Source organism: Schistocerca nitens, chromosome 5 (assembly GCF_023898315.1).
Source record: "Schistocerca nitens isolate TAMUIC-IGC-003100 chromosome 5, iqSchNite1.1, whole genome shotgun sequence".
Lineage (NCBI taxonomy): Eukaryota > Metazoa > Arthropoda > Insecta > Orthoptera > Acrididae > Schistocerca > Schistocerca nitens.
Window position 1 is genome coordinate 323633742 of NC_064618.1, and position 23725 is coordinate 323657466.

General features: G+C 38.1%; 1 protein-coding gene across 4 annotated transcripts in view; it reads right to left on the minus strand.

Moving 5' to 3' along the window:
- Window positions 1–3979: 3979 nt before the first annotated feature.
- Window positions 3980–23725, minus strand: part of LOC126260249 (kinesin-like protein KIF21A) — a 532099-nt gene continuing 512353 nt past the window's right edge. For all 4 annotated transcript variants that reach the window (XM_049957568.1, XM_049957567.1, XM_049957569.1 and 1 more), the window contains one exon: window positions 3980–5093. In XM_049957568.1, coding sequence (XP_049813525.1) covers window positions 5021–5093 — 73 coding nt within the window. In that variant the 3' untranslated portion in view covers window positions 3980–5020. The remainder of the gene's footprint in view (window positions 5094–23725) is intronic.

Sequence of the window (23725 nt, forward strand, 5' to 3'; positions counted from 1 at the left end):
TTTGCATTATATGTGCATATAATATGCTTCAAATACTTGTCCCACTGATGGTGATATGAACCCACATAAAAACTCAGCATCTTCCCGATTTTTCTGTGTACCCGTTCTGTCATTCCATTCACCTGTGGATGCAACGTGCCCATCCTTAACTTCTTTATGTTCAACAATTTATACAGTTCCTTCATTAAATCCGACATGAATTTGGTCCCTTGGTTAGTAATTATTGTCTCCGGTACACCAAACTTCAAAATCCAGTTGTTTATTAATGCTTGTGAGACTACTGCTGACTGTTGATTTGGCATAGCCACCATCTCCACATACCTCGAAAAACGGTCTATTATTGTCAGAACGAATCTGTTCCCCGATGGTGTTCGGCTGAAAGGTCCTAAGACATCAATTCCCAACTTAGAAAATGGACATGTCGCTTCCGGCAATCATTGCAGCTGTATCTGTTTCCAACTCAAATTTGCTCTCTGCGCACATGGTATATAATTTTTGACATACATCCACATCTACTTTCCTACCCCTCCACGAATACCTCTCTGCCACTCTCCTATTTGTCGCTCTACTCCCACCATGACCAGATAACACATGATCATGTGCTTCTTTTAAAACCTCATCTCTCAGCTTCACTGGCACTACTACCCTTGGCCCTAACTTCATTTCCCTGCACAGAAGATCGTCGTACATATTAAATTGTGGCTGTGTCCGATACAATTTACAATCGTCGTCAGTGTCCTGTAATTCTTGCCATACTGCTAGGTCATAACCTATACTTTTTCCACCTTTCTACTCAGTGTATCCACATTACCGTGCTTCTTCCCAGGCTTGTGCACCACTTCGTAGTTGAATTTACTAAGCCTCACAGCCCACCTAGCGAGTCTAGTGGACAGATCCTTCAACCCCAACAAGCACTTCAACACAGCATTATCTGTCACTATTATAAATTTTCTCCCATATAAATAACATTTAAAATATGTGATTCCTTAGATTATGCTAAGCATCTCCCTCTCTGCTGCATTCAGCTGCCTAGACACATGGGCTACAGGATGTTCTTTCCCATCAATTTCCGTCCTAAGAACACACCCTAATGCTTGATTGGATGCATCGCATTCTAGAATAAATTACTTTTCAAAATCTGTAAACACAAGAACCGGACTTCATGTTAACACTTCTTTCAGTTTGTCAAACACTTTCTGACACTCTTCTGTCCACTCAAATTTCATACCCTTCCATAACAAACGTGTCAGTGGGTGTGCTAAATCTGCAAAACCCTTCATGAACTTTCAATAGAAATTGCAAATTCCGACGAATGATTGCACTTCCTTAATTGTTTTCAGCTCAGATCCCCAAAATTCCTTACAGCCTGTACCAACCTTGGATCTGTTCACACTCCGTCCTTACTGATGATATGACCTAAATATTTCACTTCTTCCAATGCAAAATGACACTTCTCCAGGCTCAACATCAAACGAGCTGCTCTTAACCTCATAAAGACTTCCCTTAACTGCTGTCTATGTTGTTCCATACTACTTGAAAAACACTATAACGTCATCCAAATAGACAAGACACTGCCGTGGATTCAATCCCCTCAAGACACTGTCTAGCAACCTCTGAAACGTTACTGGAGCGTTTTTCAGACAGAATGGCATTCTGATGTACTGGTAATGGCCTACAGGTGTAGAGAAAGCAGTTTTTGGGCGATGCTCTGGAGCCACCTCTAACTGATGATAACAACTTGTCAAATCCATCGTAGAAAAGTACTGGCACTGACCTAAGTGATCCAATGTCTCCAATATGTTTGGAATGGGGTATGCGTCCATTATTGTCTTATTATTGAGGTATTGGTAGTCACACAGAACTTGTATTTCTTAGTGCCACATTTTTTTTAGGCACAACGACAATGCCCGCTCCCCAGCAACTATTACTATGCTCTATAATACTGTCTGCAAACTGCTGATCAATGAAATACTCCCCAATCAGCTGCAAATACCTTAGCATTCTCTATGGTTTATGGTAAACAGGTGCTTCCTTCCCTGTTGGTATCATGTGTTGAACTAATGAAGTTGCTGGTAATGGCCCTTGCGGTAAAAACAAATCCTTAAATTCCCACAACAATTCTTCCATATGTTCTTTTTCTACTCCTTTCAAATGCTTAACTTTGTTACACAATGCAGTTCCATCAGCAGTTAGTGGTTGATCGCTACACCTACCTCTCAAACACCAGTATTCGTCATCCGGTACATCAAAATTCGCTACTAAAACTCCTTTTCCGAAATTTGCATCCAAAGTACTAAAATTATCCACGTTCACGTTCATGGGGACTACTGGCCCATCATTTCCCTCTTGCACGCGTAAAATACTACGTTTCACAAAACAACCTAAAGGATCCAAAACTTCGTTATCCTCCAATGGTTCAATAACACATACCGTACCCACAGGAAGATTTGACTGTACACTTACCCACTTAGCCAGTGCCACTAGACACACACTCATGCGAATTAAGCCTTAATGCTAATGTATGCGGCTCAATTGGTTTGTTCATTACGTTGAACACCCCTTGTGACAGCTCTGCACTGACAACAGTTTCCCCTAGCTGAAATAACATTTCACCAAATTCCACAGTTCATTGTCCGAGGTGAATTTTGGCATGATGTTGATGCAAGAAATCTACTCCTAAGATGATGTCGTAGCCCTCACTTACCCATGGTACTTTCTCTATGTATGCATCAAATCTGACTTTCCCTATGCGAAAGTCAACCAGCACTGACCCCAAAGGTGTGATCACCTTATCCCCCACTCCACGCAACCTATACTGTGGTGTGTCTAAATTCCTTCGGCCCATTAAACTCTTAGTAGCCCCTGACACTTGCGCCCTTGTGTCCAACAAAATCTTAAACTTTTTAGTTACTATGAATCCTACCACTGAACATTCCACCTCTGCATACATATTTGTAGCACTGAAATTAAATGGGGGCCCCCCTTAGGTGGGTCTTGAGCCCCCTTTGCCATTTAACAATTGTCTACCTCTACAGACCCCCTTTGCCATTTAATAATTGTCCACCTCTACTAACTCCACTTCTCCATCCTTCACACTGTTGATTTCCACCTCTTCCACTATTTATGACTGGGTGCATTGTCTCTGCACATGTCCCGTACGACCACACTTACAACATTGTACTCAACGTCTCCCTAAAGTACTGAGCACTATTCTGTTTCTTGTACCTCTGTAAAAGCCCCTCCTTCAACTGCTTAAACTGTCCTGCCTTCCTTAAGGCCTAAGAACACCTTACATATGTCTTCGCTCCACTTGTTAATCTAATCTTGGCCATATGTAACAACTGTTCGTCTGACCAACCATTCATCACAGCTGAAGTTTCCAAGTCCTCCACAAACAATAGCACATCCTCAGATGCCTTGCCAGAAAACAGAATAAACAAACTTGCAGCAGCTGGATCAATCTCCTGCTGCAGCACCCTAGCCTACAACTGATCATATGCGTTTTCCCACTCACTCTTAGATGTCAATTCACTTCTCAGTTGCATATTGTCTGCTGTCAATTGTGCTACCTTTTCCAACAAAATCCATACCGCTTCTGGTTCTGACACACCTCGCATCCCTGACTCTGCCATTGTGTTGCTTTTGTTCCCAGTTACTCCCATTTTGACCTATAAAATCCCAAAGAAACAAAACATTTAACAACAAGAATAAACCGACTTCCCACAGCTCAGGATCTCATCTTACGTTTTACGCAACGGTTTAATAGGAGGAGATAAATAAAACATCATACTCATCCCAATTCAAAAGTAACATAAAAAAGGCACTTTTTGTATAATACTGTATTTAACGCTTCAATAATCACTCTTTACACATATTTCCATATATACAAATATTACACTGTATCACACAGTATTAATTCACTAGTTCAGTTAATAAATAAAATGAGACATAAATAAAGTAATTATTAATCACCAATGAGTATTTTTGTTACAGTATTTGATTTTCATTGGTTTCAATTTTACAGCAACAGTCACTCAGCTTGACACAGTAAGCTGCAATTCTGACCACTGTCTGAACTACGACTGCTGACATACATTTTTTATAAAGACAAAATCAGGTAAAGCAAAGATAATACAAGTGTAAATAAAATAATGCTGCGGTACAGATCACAAACAAATGTCCATTATAACAGTACAAAATCAGTAAATAAATCACACTTTAGCACACTGCATAAGTTAATTGTTTTTCTTTTTATAATAGGCATTTTCACAGTCATGTATCAGTCTTATACCTCTTCTTGAAAGAGAAGAGAAAAAGTCATTAAGAAACAAAGAAAATAATCTTCCATTTTAGGAACTTATTCTGAAAATAAATGATGCTACAGTTAAAGACAAAAACCTTTCTAAAATTAAAAAATATTTGCCAGTTTTGCTCTATTTTAAAGTTATTAAACTGGAATGTCAGAACTACGGTCTCAATAAAAATGTGCCTGTACTCTTTCATAAAATCCTGAGATCTGGTTCCTCCACCCTGCCTTCCAAATTACTGACAAAATGTTAACACTGTGAGAAACTTGCAATGCCGAAGCAGTCAGCTGTGGATCACATAAAAGACAATCTATCGGTGAGATCTGTTATTCATGTTCAACATGACACATATTACCAATACATGTGAATGTACAATTGGAGAATCATGAGACAAGCAAAATAATGATTTTCTTTCCCAGTTCAGAGGACCTGGAAAGATAAAATTGCAAACTAGAAAATATAAATCAATTTTAAGGCACTTGAGGAAAGTACAATTGACACTATTCAGTAGTGAACAAGGCTTTTCTCATTTTCATTACAATAAGAAGCATTACGCATGTCATTAAGAACACTACAATCAAAACTTTCAGGGATGACAAAGATCTTCTGTTCACTTCAGGAGTGGTAACCATATCATGAACATCATCCACCCCTTCATCAGTAAGATCCACTTCTGCTGCTTCAGGAATGCATGGCAAGTAATAAACTGGTCTTCAGACACAGTCACCACCATCTGGTGACAAGTCGTACCTGCTGCGGAGCTTCCACAAGCGAACAGAGTTATCACTGCAAACAAAACAAAAGGATAAATTTTAAAACAATTAAGAAATGTACAATTGGATAAACTTTAAGCATTTATTGATCCATCAAATATTTTATGGAATTCCTGTGGTGTAGGTGCAATTAATTATTAAGATTGTTTTACAAGTACTGTTCTAAAAGAACAGCAATATAACTGAACACAAATTGCAGTAACAATGGCATGTTCATTCTGGTGCAACTTCTTCACAGACTCCAAATTAATTGTATGTTACGTAGATTTTAGTCTGTTCTGAGACATTTTGGGAATTAATAAAATTTTACCTTCAAAGTAAGTAACCATCAAAATCACATTCATTATGAGTAACAAATGCTCACATTCCTAAAGGAGTAAAACATAGCTGTAAGGTCTCACACGACAGGTTCAGAAGGCTTTATGCATATGTTAACGGGTTAAATAACTGCTCTGAAGCTCAAGACAAGGAGTCAACATCAGTACTCTCTAAGTGCTTCTCTGACAGTCAGAGTTTTGTCTTTAAAATTATTCTGTTCTGTCCCTTAGTCATTAATTATATTTCATACCACTTTTCCACTGTCATAACAAAAACTATCTTTAGTATTTTCTTTAAATTTTCCATATGACATAGTATCATTTAGTTGTACTTTATATTTATCTCAGTTACATGTGACTGAGAAACGATTATTGTTATTTACAAGCACCTTTTCAATTCTAGCTCTAGTGTCACATGGTTTTTACACGACAAACAAACAATGAGGAGTTGAAATCTGATTAACAGAGGTTCCTGTGAGTGTACACTAAATCTTTAACTGTGACTACATAAAAATGATCATGTTGCAGGCTAGTTAAAGGGAAAGTATGTTGTCTTAGAATGCCCATGGCATAAGCGATTGCCTTCAGAAAATAAGAAAAACATGTACAACACGATTTTTTTTTACTATATTTTCATTTTCTTGTAGAATACAATGTCATCGACTGAACAACTATTGCCTCGGACTCCACAGGTGTTGTATGGCACCTTCTCTCCAAATCACTTTGCAACTCCTCCTCCTTTTCTTTCTGCTTGGTCAAGAAATAATCATCCTTGGAGCAAGCAAAATATTTACTGCCCATATCCAAAATACGCAGCTGTTTGAAAGATGATCTGAGTTTTATCAATTATTGTCTTATCGTTAGTACTGGAAATTGTATCCCATACTTCCTAAACACATCACTTTGCTGTGTAATGTTCATCTGATAGGTGTCACTACACAGAAATGACTTCTCCACCTACAGTTACATGCATTTTTATGTGTTGCAAGTATTGCTATCGCCAATTTTAGTAACAAAAACGGGTAATCTCCACACACAAATTAACATTCAAAACAATTCATGACGTTATAAATTGAAAACTTAAGAATTTATAATGCAGTATTCAAAAACCAAAACAGCAGTCTGCTAAATTATTGTGACGTATTTGCATTGCTTACTAGTGCAAGAAAGACTATTATATTTCTTCAAATCTGTTCCCTCATTTTTATCCTCTCTGTATTCAACAAGCAACTATAACTTCAAACAGAACATCAGGCCCCGAAGTTCACTTTTTGACAAAGAAAACTACAAAGGTACTACAGGTTAATTCCAAAATAATATTTTATGTTACGTTTTGCTTATCTGACACTATGATCTTTGCACTTGATAAAACTAGTTAAAAAGCAAAATTCAAATTATCTTTCCAAACATTTGTTTTCATGTATATGCAACAAAGCTCTATTGTTATTGGCATCAAGTTTCAGTCAAAGTTTTACAATAAATGTTAAAAGTTACATATACATTAAAAATTATTTGGTCGGAGCAACTAACCACTCCACAAGCAAAACTGACAGTGAATGCAGCCATGACTGTCAATGCACAAAAAATAAACTACTACACATGGTACATGGTGTCATGCATGATGTAAGCATGAAACATAACTCTTCAAGTATCAAGTTATTTCACTTATTAAAAGGTAAACAAAAATCCAAGATAAAGCAAACACATCTAGAAAACCATAAATAATCACATTATCTTGAAAAATTAACAAAATATCTTCAATAAAATTGTTTTAATTAATTATTTGCACTTCAATAAAACAGCCATTGCAAACATTCATGACGAAAAAGAGAAAAAACTACTGATACATCTAACCTCGTGCAAATATTACTAATACAGTGTCATACCAGGTCATTCAACAGAAGAATATTGTAATAAATTCTGTAAGGTACACAAAAAAGTGCCATGTGAAACAATGAAGCTATTTACAGTATATTGGATACATTTTGCTCCAAAATAGAATGATCATACAGACACTTTGAAGCAGAACTATATAACATTTTATTCTATTATAATTTTTACACATTTATTATCTTCTTACAAATGAAAAAAAATATGTAACACCAAACCTGACTAAAATGACAGACAGTGCAATTTATTTGTGTCATGAGTGAAATAAAATGAGGGCTTTTGCAAAACAATTATTTTGGGTCTCTTCAAACATCTATATGCCTTCTAGTGAATTACAGATATTCCTGTACAGCCTTGTCAAACACAGAAACACACCAACTTGCGAGACTAATAGTAGTGTGTGTGTGTGTGGGGGGGGGGGGGGGGTGGTATTTCTTTCTGAACCTATTCAGTCTCTTCATTTTAAAAATATAGCGGAATTTCCAGTTTGAAACATCATCACTGACTTTAAATGGAGGTACAAAGACAAATTTGATGATACAGTGGGTTACACCAACAACTTCATAGCTGCAGAGTTTGACAATGACTACGGTACTTTACTGTTTCTATGAAGGGACTACAGTAACTTGCAACACTGATGGAGATACAATATACTGCCATGTGGTTGAAATAAAGGCAGGCTGTATACCAGTTTCTGCACTTCAATCAAATGGGATTTACATCTCACAGAAGCTGTCCTTAAGACATTAAACAGTAACTTTTACCCTGAAGAGCCAATACACTTGCCTAATGTCGTGCAGGGCCATGCGAGCATGCAGAACTACCGCAACATGATGCGGCATGGACTTGACTAATGTCTGAAGTAGTACTGGAGGGAACTGACACCATGAATCCTGCAGGGCTGTCCATAAATTCATACGAGTATGAGGGGATGGAGATCTCTTCTGAACAGCACATTGCAAGGCATCGCAGATATGCTCAATAATTTTCATGTCTGGGGAGCTTGGTGGCCGATGAGTGTTCCTGGAACCACTCTATATTAATTCTGGATGTGTAGGGTGTTGCATTGTCCTGCTGGAATTGCCCAAGTCCATTAGAATGCACAATGGAGATGAATTGATGCAGGTATCAGGCAGGATGCTTACATATGTGTCACCTGTCATGTCTAAATGCATCAAGGGTCCCATATCACTCCAACTGCACATGCCCCATACCATTACAGAGCTTCCACCAGCTTGAACAGTCCCCTGCTGTTATGCAGGGTCCATTGATTCATGAGCTTATCTCCACACCTGTATACATCCATCTGCTCGATAAAATTTGAAACAAGTCTCGTCTGACAAGGCAACATGTTTCCACTCATCAACAGCCCAATGTCGGTGTTGACAGGACCAGGTGGGGCATAAAACTTTGTGTTGCGAAGTCATCAAAGGTACATGAGTGGGCCTCTGGCTCCGAAAGCCTATATCGATGATGTTTCCTTGATTGGTTCAATTGCTGACACTTGTTGATGGTCCATCACTGAAATCTGCAGCAATTTGCAGAAGGGTTGCACTTCTGTCACACTGAATGATTCTTTTCAGTCATCGTCGGTCCCGTTCTTACACGATCTTTTTCCAGCTGCAGCAAATTCGGAGGTTTGATGTTTTACCACATTCCTGATATTCAGTGTACGCTCATGGAATGCTTGTATGGGAAAATCTCCACTTCGTTGTTACCTAGGAGAAGCGCTCATGCGCTGACTATACCACCACGTTCAAACTCACTTAAATCTTGATAACCTGCCATTGTAGCAGCAGTAGCCGATCTGACAACTGCACCAGACACCTGCTGTCTTATATAGGCATTGCCGACTGCAGTAAAGTATTCTACCTTTTTACGTATCTCTGTATTTGATTACGCATGCCTATACCAGTTTCTTTGGAATTTCAATGTACTATACTTAACCTTACCACAGACTGGATGTCGAAAGAGGACAACAGTTGTTCTTTACAACTTTTATATATTTGGAAGTTTTCATTTACATCCTGAAAGCTGTGAATTTTAAAACCTTCTTTGTTATATCGTTTCAAGAATACCAAACAAAATGATGTAGTACTTAATTTACACTCAGAACAATACAAATAAATTAAAGGATGACATTTACATTAACTCACTAGTTCTATGCAGTATTGAAGATACTGGACTCAGGTCAGTGCATTTCTACTAGTACTGACGTAACTGTATGACCATGGTATCCATCTTTGTAAGCACTACTTTATAGTCTATCAGAGTACCTAATTTTTTATGTAATTATATATAAGACGACTCCTGAGAAATAAAACTTCTAAGATTTGTGCCTGTTACAATTAGCAAAATAAATAGGGATTCAAAAAATTTTAAAAATGGGATAAGGTAAAAATTTTAAGTCCTGTTAATAATTAAATCATTAAGCTGAAGCATAAGCTTGGATTGTGCAAGCATATGGAATGAAATCAGCTGTACCCTTTCCAAAGGAACTGTCTCACAATTTCCAAGCTGCAATTTAGGGAAAACACAGAAAATCTAAATTAGGACGGCCAAATGGGGATTTGAACCCTGCTCCTCCTGACAGTGAGTGCTATGTCTTCACCACTGTGCCACCTTATCACATGAAAATAATGTACAAGGTTATTCAAGTTTATCAGTCCTACAAGTAATTTACAGTAAACACTGTCATTAAAACTTTCAGTGCAGTATGTACTGTATCAAGGGATGAACTGTTATACTGCATAGGCAATCCAGTACAATCTATACATGGAGTTTATGACACACCAGAAAGAAAGAATGACAAAGTAACTACAAGCAGTTCTGCACACAAAAAATAGTTAAACTATTGTAGCAGATGTATTTGAGTGGAAACTGGCGACATCAAGATGCTGCCCGTTATTAAATGAACAGTTATAGAAAAAATATTATCTGGCCCTCTTTGGGGAAATTATATACGGCATTGTAATTTGGCACTTTGAAAAAGCACAAAAATAGAGTATTAAAGAGAAAATACATTATTTTAAACTTGATGTTACTTTAAAGAAATCAGATAATTTGGGTAGTCTCACTGTTCAAGCATTAAGCGTATACACCTCATTTAAAACTTATTAATGCATTCTGAGCTTTTTCATGACTTTTCACACTGATATAATGCCTGCACACATTGATTGCACATTAAAAGTTTTACTTAGTTTAGGTGTTTCAAGATTCAAGTCATGATCACCATCTCCATAACCATCATGGTCCACCTTCTTGATCATCACTGTGTTGTTGGCATACATCAGCAACAATCTCCTCATTCTGTAGTTCTGAAAATATGGTGAGATTATCATCTAAATGCATAAAACTGCCGAAATCTGCACCCTCCAGTAGAGCTAGCTCATTACCGGACATGACTTCATCGTCACCATCACCTTCACCAATAGCAGTCTCTTCCAGAAAGGCACCAGCTTCACAGAAACAGTTGTTGATTGTGGACAATGACACCAGCTCCCACGCATTCAAAATAAATTCCTTGGCTTGTAGTGAGTTAATGAAGAGATTTTCATTTCCTGCACCAGTCAGCGCTATCAATTGTTGAACCAGCTTTGTTGTCAATAAAACACTTTGAAATTTGCAATAATAGCCAAATCAAGCAGCTATGGAACACTGGTACAGTTTGGAGTTAAAAATTCCACTCAAACATTTTCCAAAATTAATTTAGGGTGGATATCTGCACACTGATCCATAAGACCAGGATGCTTCCCCCCCCCCCCCCCCCCCCCCTTCATTCTCATGTCCATTTTTAATCACCGTTTCATTAAAATTACAGTCATCCAAGAATTTTTATTGGCTTCATATTCTGTAGGTTTCTTCTTTACACCTTTGAAACAACCCAGAGGCTTAGATTTTCTTATCACAAGTGGGGGAAGTTTGTCAGATCCATCTACATTAATGGTGAGAAGAACTGTAATATGAGTTTTACTATTCTTCCCTCCATGGCATGAATCACCATTTTCTCCTAATGTTTTACTAGGAAGCAGACAATAGACTAGGCCAGTCTGATCACAGCTGTAGATGTTTTGAGGTTGATAATCCCTTAAGATACCCAGCAGAACCTCATCAATTCAGCACTGCACAGTGATGTCATCCACAGCTTTCGATCTGTCAGAAATTGTTCTCCCTATGATTCCATGGCAATCTTTAAATCCTGTAAATGACTGTACTTACTGTAGTATAGGCAATTCATACGTTTGAAGCAATTCCAGATTTTCCTTTTGCTGTTCTCCATGGATGATCGAAAGCAACTGAACGATATAAACACTGTCCAACAATAAATGTTGGCTGGCAACTTTTAACTTCTTGACTGTTACCACAAAAGAAATTCTCGGATTGCAGACAACAATGCCAGGAGTGTCTTTGTTTCCATGCCACCAACTCTTGTCAACCCACCCACCCTCGTCAACTGTGTCTTTGTCCCTTGTCACTGCAGTGCCGCCCACTTGCTGTACTTGCATATGTCAACAAAGGAAAGGAAAATATCACATTGTTTCTTTTCAAACAATGCTCATTACAATTATTCAAAACTCATTTTACTTCACTAGAATTTGTTATGTATAACAGCGAATTACATAAAAATGCATTATGTGTATATAAAGTTTACTTAACACATTTTTAAATTATATTTTACTGGGAATGACAAAACTTAATGTGTGAATAAGTATTATGTACAATGGAGTTACTTATAAAACATGTAAGCAGTGAATACAGTGAAGCAGTCAACAGACGAAACAAAGAGTAATGATTACTGTTTTCTCCAAATTCAATACTTCACATTTTCTTTTATCTCAAGGCCTCAGATATTACCTTTGTAAACTTTCTGTCATCTTTTTATTTTTCATAAAGACAGTCATTAACAAACCACAGTTCTTATAAAAAAAGTCAGTATTCGATGTCGTACTGTACAAACTATTAAGCTGCAATCAAATATTCCTTTTAAAATGCATTTGTAGCGTTTTGTTCTGTGAAGGATTATATGAAGTACTGGTAGAGCTCGTGGCACAAGGTTGTGCCCAACCTATTGGCCTGACTGCAGGCAGAGTGTTGACTTTGTTTGCTATGGTTCTAGGAGGGGAAGATGGCCGACCCATCACCTTTGCCACCATTTACCGAAGGAAAGATCCCCGGTACTTATTTTATTGCAGTTGGAGGGGACTTGGGGCCATCCTGGAAGGGTCAGAACAATGAGAAATCCCTTCCTCTATCCAGGATAGAATCCAGGACCCCTGCCTGATGCCGCAGTTTAGCACTTTACCCACTAGATCACCATGGCCATATGAAAGATTATACACACATCAAAAGAAGTTTTGCATCACCTCAGTTGCGAGAATTCGGGAACCTGCACAGAAAATTGGAAGAGAGATAAACATCACTTCCGCCCTTTTTATAGCTCACTAAAACCACACATTGCATGCTGTACCACCATAATGTGAGACCTCCAGAGGTGGTGGACCAGATTGCTGTAAACACCGGTACCTCTAATACCCAGTAACATGTCCTCTTGCATTGATGCACGCCTGTATTTGTCATGGCATACGATCCAAACGTTCATCAAGGTACTGTTGGTCCAGATTGTCCCACTCCTCAACGGCGATTTGGCATAGATCCCTCAGAGTGATTTGTGGGTCACGTCGTCCATAAACAGCCCTTTTCAATCTATCCCAGGCATGTTCAATAGGGTTCATGTCTGGAGAACATGCTGCCAACTGCAGTCAAGCGATGTTGTTATCCTGAAGGAAGTCATTCACAAGATGTGCATGATGGGGGGGGGGGGGGGAGGGGGGGTGAATTGTCGTCCATGAAGATGAATACACTCCCCCCCATGAACCATAGATCTTGCCGTTAGTGGGGAGGCTTGCGTGCCTCAGCGATACAGATAACCATACCGTAGGTGCAACCACATCGGAGGGGGTATCTGTCGAGAGGCCAGACAAACGAATGGTTCCTGAAAAGGGGCAGCAGCCTTTTCAGTAGCTGCAGGGGCAACAGTCTGGATGATTGAGTGATCTGGCCTTGTAACACTAACCAAAATGGCCTTGCTGTGCTGGTACTGCGAACGGCTGAAAGCAATGAGAAACTACGGCCGTAATTTTTCCCTAGGGCACGCAGCTTTACTGTATGGATTAATGACGATGGCGTCCTCTTGGGAAAAATATTCCGGAGGTAAAATAGTCTCCCATTCGGGTCTCCGGGCGGGGACTACTCAAGAGGACGTCGTTATCAGGAGAAAGAAAACTGGCGTTCTATGGATCGTAGCATGGAACGTCAGCTCCCTTAATCGGGCAGGTAGATTAGAAAACTTAAAAAGGGAAATTGATAGGTTAACGTTAGGTGCAGTGGGAATTAGTGAAGTTCGGTGGTCAGGTGAATACAGGGGTATAAATACAAAATCAAATAGGGGTAATGCAGGAGTAGGTTTAATAATGAATAAAAAAATAGGAGTTCGGGTAAGCTATTACAAACAACATAATGAACGCCTTATTGTGGCCAAGATAGACATGAAGCCCACACCTACGACAGTAGTACAAGTCTATATGCCAACTAGCTCTCCAGATGACGAAGAAATTGAAGAAATGTATGATGAGATAAAAGAAATTATTCAGATAGTGAAGGGAGACGAAAATTTAATAGTCATGGGTGACTGGAATTTGACAGTAGGAAAAGGAAGAGAAGGAAACATAGTAGGTGAATATGGATTGGGTGTAAGAAATGAAAGAGGAAGCCGCCTGGTAGAATTTTACACAGAGCACAACTTAATAATAGCTAACACTTGGTTCAAGTATCATAAAAGAAGGTTGTATACATGGAAGAAGCCTGGAGATACCGACAGGTTTCAGATTGATTATATGATGGTAAGACAGAGATTTAGGAACCAGGTTTTAAATTGTAAGACATTTCCAGGGGCAGATATGGACTCTGACCACAATCTATTGGTTATGAACTGTAGATTAAAACTGAAGAAACTGCAAAAAGGTGGGAATTTAAGGAGTTGGGACCTGGATAAACTGAAAGAACCAGAGGTTGTAGAGAGTTTCAGGGAGAGCATTAGGGAATGATTGACAAGAATGGAGGAAAGAAATACAGTAGGAGAAGAATGGATAGCTTTGAGGGATGAAATAGTGAAGGCAGAAGAGGATCAAGTAAGTAAAAAGATGAGGGCTAGTAGAAATCCTTGGGCAACAGAAGATATATATTGAATTGAATTGAATTGATGCAAGTAGAAAATATAAAAATGCAGTAAATGAAGCAGGCAAAAAGGAATACAAACGTCTCAAAAATGAGATCGACAGGAAGTGGAAAATGGCTAAGCAGGGATGGCTAGAGGACAAATATAAGGTTGTAGAGGCATATCCCACTAGGGGTAAAATAGATACTGCCTACAGAAAAATTAAAGAGACCATTGTAGAGGAGAGAATCACTTGCATGAATAGCAAAATAGCTCAGATGGAAACCCAGTCATAAGCAAAGAAGGGAAAGCAGAAAGGCGGAAGGAGTATATAGAGGGTCTATACAAGGGTGATGTACTTGAGGACAATATTATGGAAATGGAAGAGAATGTAGATGAAGATGAAATAGGAGATATGATACTGCATGAAGACAGAGCACTGAAAGACGCAAGTCGAAACAAGGCCCCGGGAGTTGACAACATTCCATTTGAACTACTGACAGCGCTGGTAGAGCCAGGCCTAACAAAACTCTACCATCTACTGAGCAAGTTGTATGAGACATGCAAAATACCTTCAGACTTCAAGAAGAATATAATAATTCCAATCCCAAAGAAATCAGGTGTTGAAAGATGTGAAAATTTACTGAACTATCAGTTTAATAAGTCACAGCTGCAAAATACTAACGCGAAATCTTTACAGACCTCGGGGAAGATCAGTCTGGATTCCATAGAAATACGGGAACACGTGAGGCAATACTGACCCTACGACTTATCTTAGAAGCTAGATTAAGAAAAGGTAAACTTAAGTTTCTAGCATTAGTAGACTTGGAGAAAGCTTTTGACAATGTTGACTGGAATCCTCTCTTTCAAATTCTGAAGGTGGCAGGGGTAAAATACAGGGAGAGAAAGGCTATTTACAATTTGTACAGAAACCAGATGGCAGTTATAAGAGTCGAGGGGCATGAAAGGGAAGCAGTGGTTGGGAGGGGAGTGAGACAGGGTTGTAGCCTCTCCCCGATGTTATTCAATCTGTATATTGAGAAAGCAGTAAAGGAAACAAAAGAAAGATTTGGAGTAGGAATTGAAATCCATGGAGATGAAATAAAAACTTTGACGTTCACCGATGACATTGTAATAATGGCAGAGACAGCAAAGGACCTGGAAACACAGTTGAACAAAATGGACGGTGTCTTGAAAGGAGGATATAAGATGAACGTCAACAAAAGCAAAACGAGGATAATGGAATGTAGTCGAATTAAGTTGGGTGATGCTGAGGAAATTAGATTAGGAAATGAGGCACTTAAAGTAGTAAAGGAGTTTTGCTATTTGGGGAGCAAAGTAACTGATGATGAAATGGTGACGTGAGTTGTGCTTGTGTAGCTCAGTTGGTAGAGCACTTACTCGCGAAAGGCAAAGGTCCCGAGTTCGAGTCTCGGTCCGGCACACAGTTTTAATCTGCCAGGAAGTTTCATATGAGCGCACACTCCGCTGCAGAGTGAAAATCTCATTCTGGTAACTGATGATGGTCGAAGTAGAGAGGATATAAAATATAGACTGGCAATGGCAAGGAAAGCGTTTCTGAAGAAGAGAAATTTGTTAACATTGAGTATAGATTTAAGTGTCAGGAAGTAATTTATGAAAGTATTTGTACGGAGTGTAGCCATGTATGGAAGTGAAACATGGACATAAATAGTTTGGACAAGAAGAGAATGAAGCTTTTAAAATGTGCTGCTACAGAAGAATGCTGAAGATTAGATGGGTAGATCACGTAACTAATGAGGAGGTACTGAATAGGATTGGGGAGAAGAGGAGTTTGTGGCACAACTTGACCAGAAGAAGGGATTGGTTGGTAGGACATGTTCTGAGGCATCAAGGGATCACCAATTTAGTATTGGAGGGCAGCTTGGAGGGTAAAAATCGTAGGGGGAGACCAAGAGATGAATACACTAAGCAGATTCAGAAGGATGTAGGCTGCAGTACGTACTGGGAGATAAAGAAGCTTGCACAGGATAGAGTAGCACGGAGAGCTGCATCAAACCAGTCTCAGGAGTGAAGACAACAACAAGATGAATACCTCGCCAATATGCTGCCAAAATGGTTGCACTATCGGTCAGAAGATGGCATTCACGTATCGTACAGCGGAGGTGTTCAGCCAGACTGGGTTGCCTCCAAACACATCTCTGACGATTGTCTGGTTGAAGGCATATGTGACACTCATCGGTGAAGAGAACGTGATACCAATCCTGAGTGGTCCATTCGGCATGTTGTTGGCTCCATCTGTACCACACTGCATGGTGTCATGGTTCAAAGATGGACCTCGCCTTGGACGTTGGGAGTGAAGTTGCACATTATGCAGCCTGCTGCGCACAGTTTGACAGTTTGAGTTGTAACATGAAATCCTGCGGCTGCACGAAGAGCATTATTCAACATGGTGGCGTTGCTGTCAGGGTCCCTCCGAGCCATAAACCGTAGGGATTGACTGTCTAGGCATGGTTAAACTACAGGCAACACGAGCCGTGTACCTCCTTCCTGGTGGATTGACTGGAACTGATCGGCTGTCGGACCCCCTCCGTCTAATAGGCACTGCTCGTGCAAGGTTGGTTACACCTTTGGATGTGTTTAGTGACATCTCTGAACAGTCAAACGGACTGTGTCTGTGATACAATATCCACAGTCAACGTCTATTTTCAGGGGTTTTGGGAACCGGGGTGATGCAGAACTTTTTTTGATGTGTGTATATGGCACAAAACCTGCTTTGTACCCACACTTGCTAACATGCACTTGGATGATGGTACTTCATGCCAAGATAAAAGGTTGAAATCCTGATGGAAGAAAAATTTCCATCATGAGTTTTTGGCTGGCTATGGGGCAAGAGATGCTTTTGTTAAGTGCATAACACCAAACACTTCGCCAGTGTCCTAAATTAAATTAAAACATCTGTGCAGTGTCTTCTTCTTCTTCTTCTTCTTCTTCTCCTTCTCCTCCAAACAGCCGCCATAATGCAGAATTTACTAGTAGGTGTCATAAGAGGTATATCCACTAGTATAAATGGAGTTGTAGGATTTGTCCTGTCAGTAGAGAAGCAGTAACAGTGGAATGGGTCAGCTAGGAGAGCTCAATGATTTCAAACATGGACTAGTCAAAGAATATCACCTGAGTCAGGGATATTTCAACCTTTCTAAAGCTGCCCAAGGTGACTTTTGGTGATGTGACTGTAGTGGAAATGTGGAGGAACAACCACAGCTAAACTGAGATTAGGCAGAACTCTTGTACTGATGGGCAGAGAGTGTGAAACACTGGGGAAGGTGGTTGTAAAAAATTGCATGAAATCGGTAAAAGGAATCATTCTTAAGGGTTACAGTTCTATCAGCAGTCCAGCTGGCACTATGAGTGTGCATGGGGAGTTAAAAAGAATAGGATACTATGGCTGAGCAGCTACTTGTGAGGCACACAATTCTACAGCCTATACTAAGCGATGCTTCAAGCGGTGAAAGAGTGACATCACTGGATAGTGGATGACTGGAAATGAGTGATGAATCACATTACACCCTGTTATCTGATGGAAGGGTTTAATTTTGGCAGGTACCTGAAGAATGTTACCTGCTGCCATGTCATGCCAACAGTGAAGTATGAAGGGGGTAGCATTGTGGTGTGGGGATGTTTTCCATGGTTAGAGTGTGGTCCCCTTATTGTGCTTAAGAGAGTGCTAAATGTGGAAGAATACGGGCACATTTTACAGCATTGTGTACTGTGTACAGTAGAGGAACAGTACTGAGACCATGACTGATTTCACCCTGTTATAAAGCAGCAACTGTGAGACAACAATGTGCTGACAATAACATTTCTGAAATGGGGTGACTGTCCAGAGTCCTGACCTGAACCCAATGCACTACCTTTGGGACGAGTTAGAACTTTGACTTCATCCAAGACCCCCCAGAGTCCAAGAGACCCTTCTCTGGTTTCAGGTCTTGAGGAGGGAATGGGCTGCCACTTCTTCATTCAGAAACCTCATTGAAAGTGTGTCCAGCACAGTTCAAGCTAACAAGGGCAAAGGACAGGCACTACCATATACTAATATGGTGTCCGAATACTTTTGAAAAACTAGTGTACACATTTAAGAGGGAATATAAACTTCATAAAAAAAAGTGCCATTTCATGTGAAGGAAGGAAATCTTCCCAGTGAGAGGGTTTAAACTACCTCTCACAGCCTCTTAACTAACAATGCCACAAAGTTGCACGTATTAAAATTATTTACCCATATGTCATTCTCATTACTTAAAATGAAAAATGCTGTGTATAGTGCTGTTAATTAATGGAATTACTACTTAATACATGCTCGAAACTCACGATTTAGCTTAATAAAACTATGTGTGTGTAAGCAGATAATTACTTCACACGAAATAATAGTTATTGCTGAGACCATAAAATCATAGAAACAGCAATAGTAAAATAGCATTAACAAGCTAACACAGTAATAAAGCATCCAAGTAGCACATGAATGCCCTAATCTGCAAAGCAAAACATTCTCCCTATGTCTGTCATGAACATTATGTACCTCAAATAAGTATAAAAATAAAATAAACCATTAAATTTATTGCTAAACAGCATTCTCAGTTACACTCACTCAGAGATACATATACTTGTCAGCCATACATATTCACACAACAATTAGAGTTTTACGACAATTAAATTTCATTGTAAATGCACTCATGGTTAATAAAATGATGTCATGCTCAGAAATGTGTTATTACAACTTATGATTGCAAAACACTTTATCTAAGCAATGTTGCAATGGATGCTTCATGAAGTGAAATAACTGACCTTGCAAGACATAAAAAAGGCATACATGCAAGGAAATCAATGGTTTAAATGATTGTAATTAATAGTCTGAGATCTGCAAACAACTATTATTTGATGCAGTTCAAGACATACTGCCACTCATACTTCAGTGAAACAACCATGAATATTTAGCAATGCATAACGTGCAAGAATGCACACAAGAATCACCTGCTATGTAATAAAACAAATTACATCTTAAAGCTTGGAGTGATTACTTAGGCACGGTGTAAAATGCAGGTCAGTAAAATTTACAAAAATATGTATATAAGAATTGCTATTACAGGAAAGAGAAACGCAGAGCAAAAGCACTGATTGAGGTTTTACCCACTAATAAACATGCAGTTCCACTGAGGAGAGAAAGTAGAATCACTTGCCATTAGTCTTCAGCTTTTGTTGATTGTGCTGTATTTTCATGCGAATCAGACATTTCACCTCACATACTTAATAAGTCATGTATGATGTTTATATGATTGAAGAGATGGGCGTTTTCACATTTATTCATAATGTAACAAAAATTTAAATAATAAAAAGGAAAACAGCTCTGTATACTAATAAAGAAAAACCTGTGCTACAGCACTATAATAATGCTAATTAAAACTTTAACAGCAGTATTGTGGATTTTCCAACAAATGGTGCTGTTGAAAACCCACTGCCTTACTGAACATTAAGCATTATGAACAAAATAAGCCAAAACAAAATAAAATATAGTTGTGAACAAACAACCTTCACATACAAACTAGTCTCTTTCGCAGGGCATAAGATAAAATTGCCAACATTCACCCTACTGTTAAACTCTTCAGCGCTTAACTTTTTATGATTGTTATACATCTCATAATTCACATGCCATTCCATAATGTTCATTATACTTTATGATGGACACTAGCTCCATATGTTTATATATTTACATGAGCATCAATAAATATTAAACAGACAGACAAAGGAGATGATCATGATGAAGTCAACAGCAACAATAAAACACTACCTCAACCTCAGAAGAGGCATTTTGTTGTGTTTGTGTGTGTGTGTGTGTGTGTGTGTGTGTGTGTGTGTGTGTGTGTGTGTGTGTGTAGGCATCCACCCCTCTCCCTCCCTGCAGACATGCACATCCATAACGTCTTACATTTCATACAACAGTTTATATCAAAGCTGCAGCTCTGTTTCACTCCACAGTTTCCTCTTTCTTTTTTTAATTTCCAAATGCTTATAGTGACAATATTTATTTACTGTTTCTGTTGGACACACAATGATCATTTCCTTTGTTGGAAACTTCTTTTTTTCTGCCCTCTCTTATGTGTAACACTATCACTTTCAAATTTCTCTTGCAGTTATAATTAACTGATAACAGCTGTAAAAGGCATGAACTGTTTTAAAAGTTAATTTCAAAAATAAACACACAAAGTGAACAGTACAGAAAACACAAAACTTTATCTTCAAACACATATTCATTATTAGCAAATTCTGATTATTGATATGTAAGTTCAACAAAGTTCAATCATTTAATGATATGACTATAAATTTAATATCTAGAAAATCATCATTTTGTTTACATTTCATAAACTAGTAATTTTGCTTGTCTTATTTAATACACATTTACAAGCTATAAATGAAATATTTTATTTCATCTTTCACATACGAAAAAGTATCCTTGAACTACCAGATGTATGTTAGTCTACAAAACAAAAAATTTCCGTGGTCCCGTTAATTCCCATGACCAGTGATTTGGGTTATGTAGTGGGGTAACAGCGAGTTGTGAAAAGAATAGGTCTTAGCAAATAGAGATGGAAGTGGAAGAATAATTAAGAAAAAGATGGCACAAGAACAGGAATGGAGATAATTAGGACTACTATAAGGGAGTATGGCACTTTAGTTGCAGGATGAATGTGTGACAGAATTGGTGTGTGCTGGGATGGCAACTCATGACTATCATGGTAAAAAAAAGCTTATATTTCATAATGAATCATTATGTAAGACTCTTGTATTTTTCATATTACTGAAAACCTGCAAATGAGGAGCCACCAACAACTTCACAAAAATAGTTTTACTGTACTGGAATGCACCTGTTCAATACAGACTGAAGCAAGTCCTCCTCCCACTCCTAACCTTCTGCCAACCCTACAAATCCTGCTCGCATCACATGGACAGCCACACTTCTAACTTACATAAGCCACCAATCAATTAGATCTTATGTTTTCCAATAACTGTTGAGTGTGATCAGTAATAGCTTATTTTTCACATTAAGCAGTTTTGATAAGTAGTTCATTTCCTAGTAAAAACAACATTCATTTTGAATATTAATTAAAAAAAATAAAAGAGTACAGGGAAGCCTTTAGAATATTCTTCAAAGAATTCCAAGAACATCTTTTGTTCATCAATATTAGATATACTAATTTTATTTTCCAATAACTTATGCCTGAATTCTGGAAGACGACTTAACCTGAATGCCAATATAAAACTATGAAACAGGTGTTCAACTCTGTGGTGTAACTGACAGAGATTTTACTTTCACCTCTTCCTTCTTAAATGCTGTACTGTATGCTAGTCTTTGGCTCACCATTTCTATCTCCCTTCTTTTTTTCATTTCCACATTTCCCTTCCTCAACAGTGTTTGTAAGCTTCATGACTCTCAATGACACAAAAACTTGTTACCCCTAATGCTATTTTAACAATCTCAAAAAAAAGCCATAATTTACAAATTAATTAAAAATGTATCCCAAGTTATTGCAACCATGCTGCTAGTTCAAGCACATTCAGTTATGGATTTGTGGTAGCTCTTCTGTCTCCAATACAGGAGCTATGACCAAGTACTTTTTACATTATACACACTATGAATGAGAATAGACAAAGTCTTAAACTACATAAAAAACGTAACTTATGAACTACAACTCATTCAGTTTTAAGTTTTGTAACACTGCATAAATGGTATTCTATTTATTATTGTGAAGATTACAAAAAAATGAAGCCATCTTTTGCCAAAGACTGAAGCAGAAAGCAAGACAAAGCTTGTAAAATAACAGTGGAGGAGCTTAGTCTACAGGCCAATGAAGAAGGAATAGCCTTCTGCATGGACAGACAGTAGAAAGAAAACAATAAACACACCCTATTGCATTAAATAATGTTACATGCAGAATGGACAGCACAATCGTCTTCCATTCCTTCTTTCTTTTCCTGTAACATTATCCATCCCTCATATAACGCACCCTCTGAGTATTATGATATCATTTCCTCATTACCAGAATGTGTGTTTTATCATCCATAACAATAAAGTAAAATAAGGAAGCTTAATATTTCATTGAAAACATAACAAGTAGCAACAGTTGCAGTAGTAGTAGTAGTAGTAGTAGTAGCAGCAGTTTTAGTAGTCATAATAGTAACAACAACAACAACAAAAGCAATAGAAGAGCAGATACTAATATGAGAAAGCAGATGCTTTCAAGCTTGCAGAACAAACTTATTTTCTCTCAAACACATAAAGGGAAAAATAAATTTAGGTTTTAAATCACTTAGTGTCTTTGTTTCACATGAAACAAATGGGTGAGCATGACAATGGCTTGCTAGTGCCAGAGTACAAAACAACTGGAAAGAATTCATTTAATAGTAATTATTGCCAGGGACAAAAATATCTCTTATGCTTGCGCTACTGTAAAAGACAGTCACATTTACACAGCCTTTCCAGGTTGGCTTTCAAAATTGCTGCAAGATTCTGTTTTGTGGGAAAAAAAGGAATACTGACTGCAGCAGTGATGAAGTAAATAGTTTTTATCTTATTACATACTTATTTCAGAAGCCCTACTAATAACTTAACATAAAATTTATGGCAGTAGCTGTCCTATTATTATTATTATTATTATTATTATTATTATTATTATAAATTACCATATAACAGTAAATTAACCTGCATAACATTTTTGACCAACTAGTATTTTCTGTGGAAAGAAAATCAATTTGTGGTATCAGGCACCATGCCACGTCTCTTTAGGATTAAAACATGTATCTGAAGAAAAGAAGCTTTTACCTGTAAGGTAATGGAAAATATTGGAATGTAGCCGTACATTAGGTGTGTGTGTTTCTAGCTCGAAAAAGAATTTATCCATACATTAGGTGTGTGTGTGTGTGTGTGTGTGTGTGTGTTTTAGCTCGAAAAAGTATTGATCCAAAAGCTAGCTAAATTCTTAGTGTAGTTTTTGTTGATCAATTAATACCACTATCACTTGGTGAGTAGTTACCTTCACTCCTGAACATATCTCTGTTTAAGTTAAAACTTATAAATATATATAAATAATCATATTCATCTTGTGGGCTATTCTAGTTTTGCTTCACAGATCAGAACACTCTTCATTCTCATGCTCTGTATAAACTAGTGAAAGGATAGACAGCGAGACTTTGGCA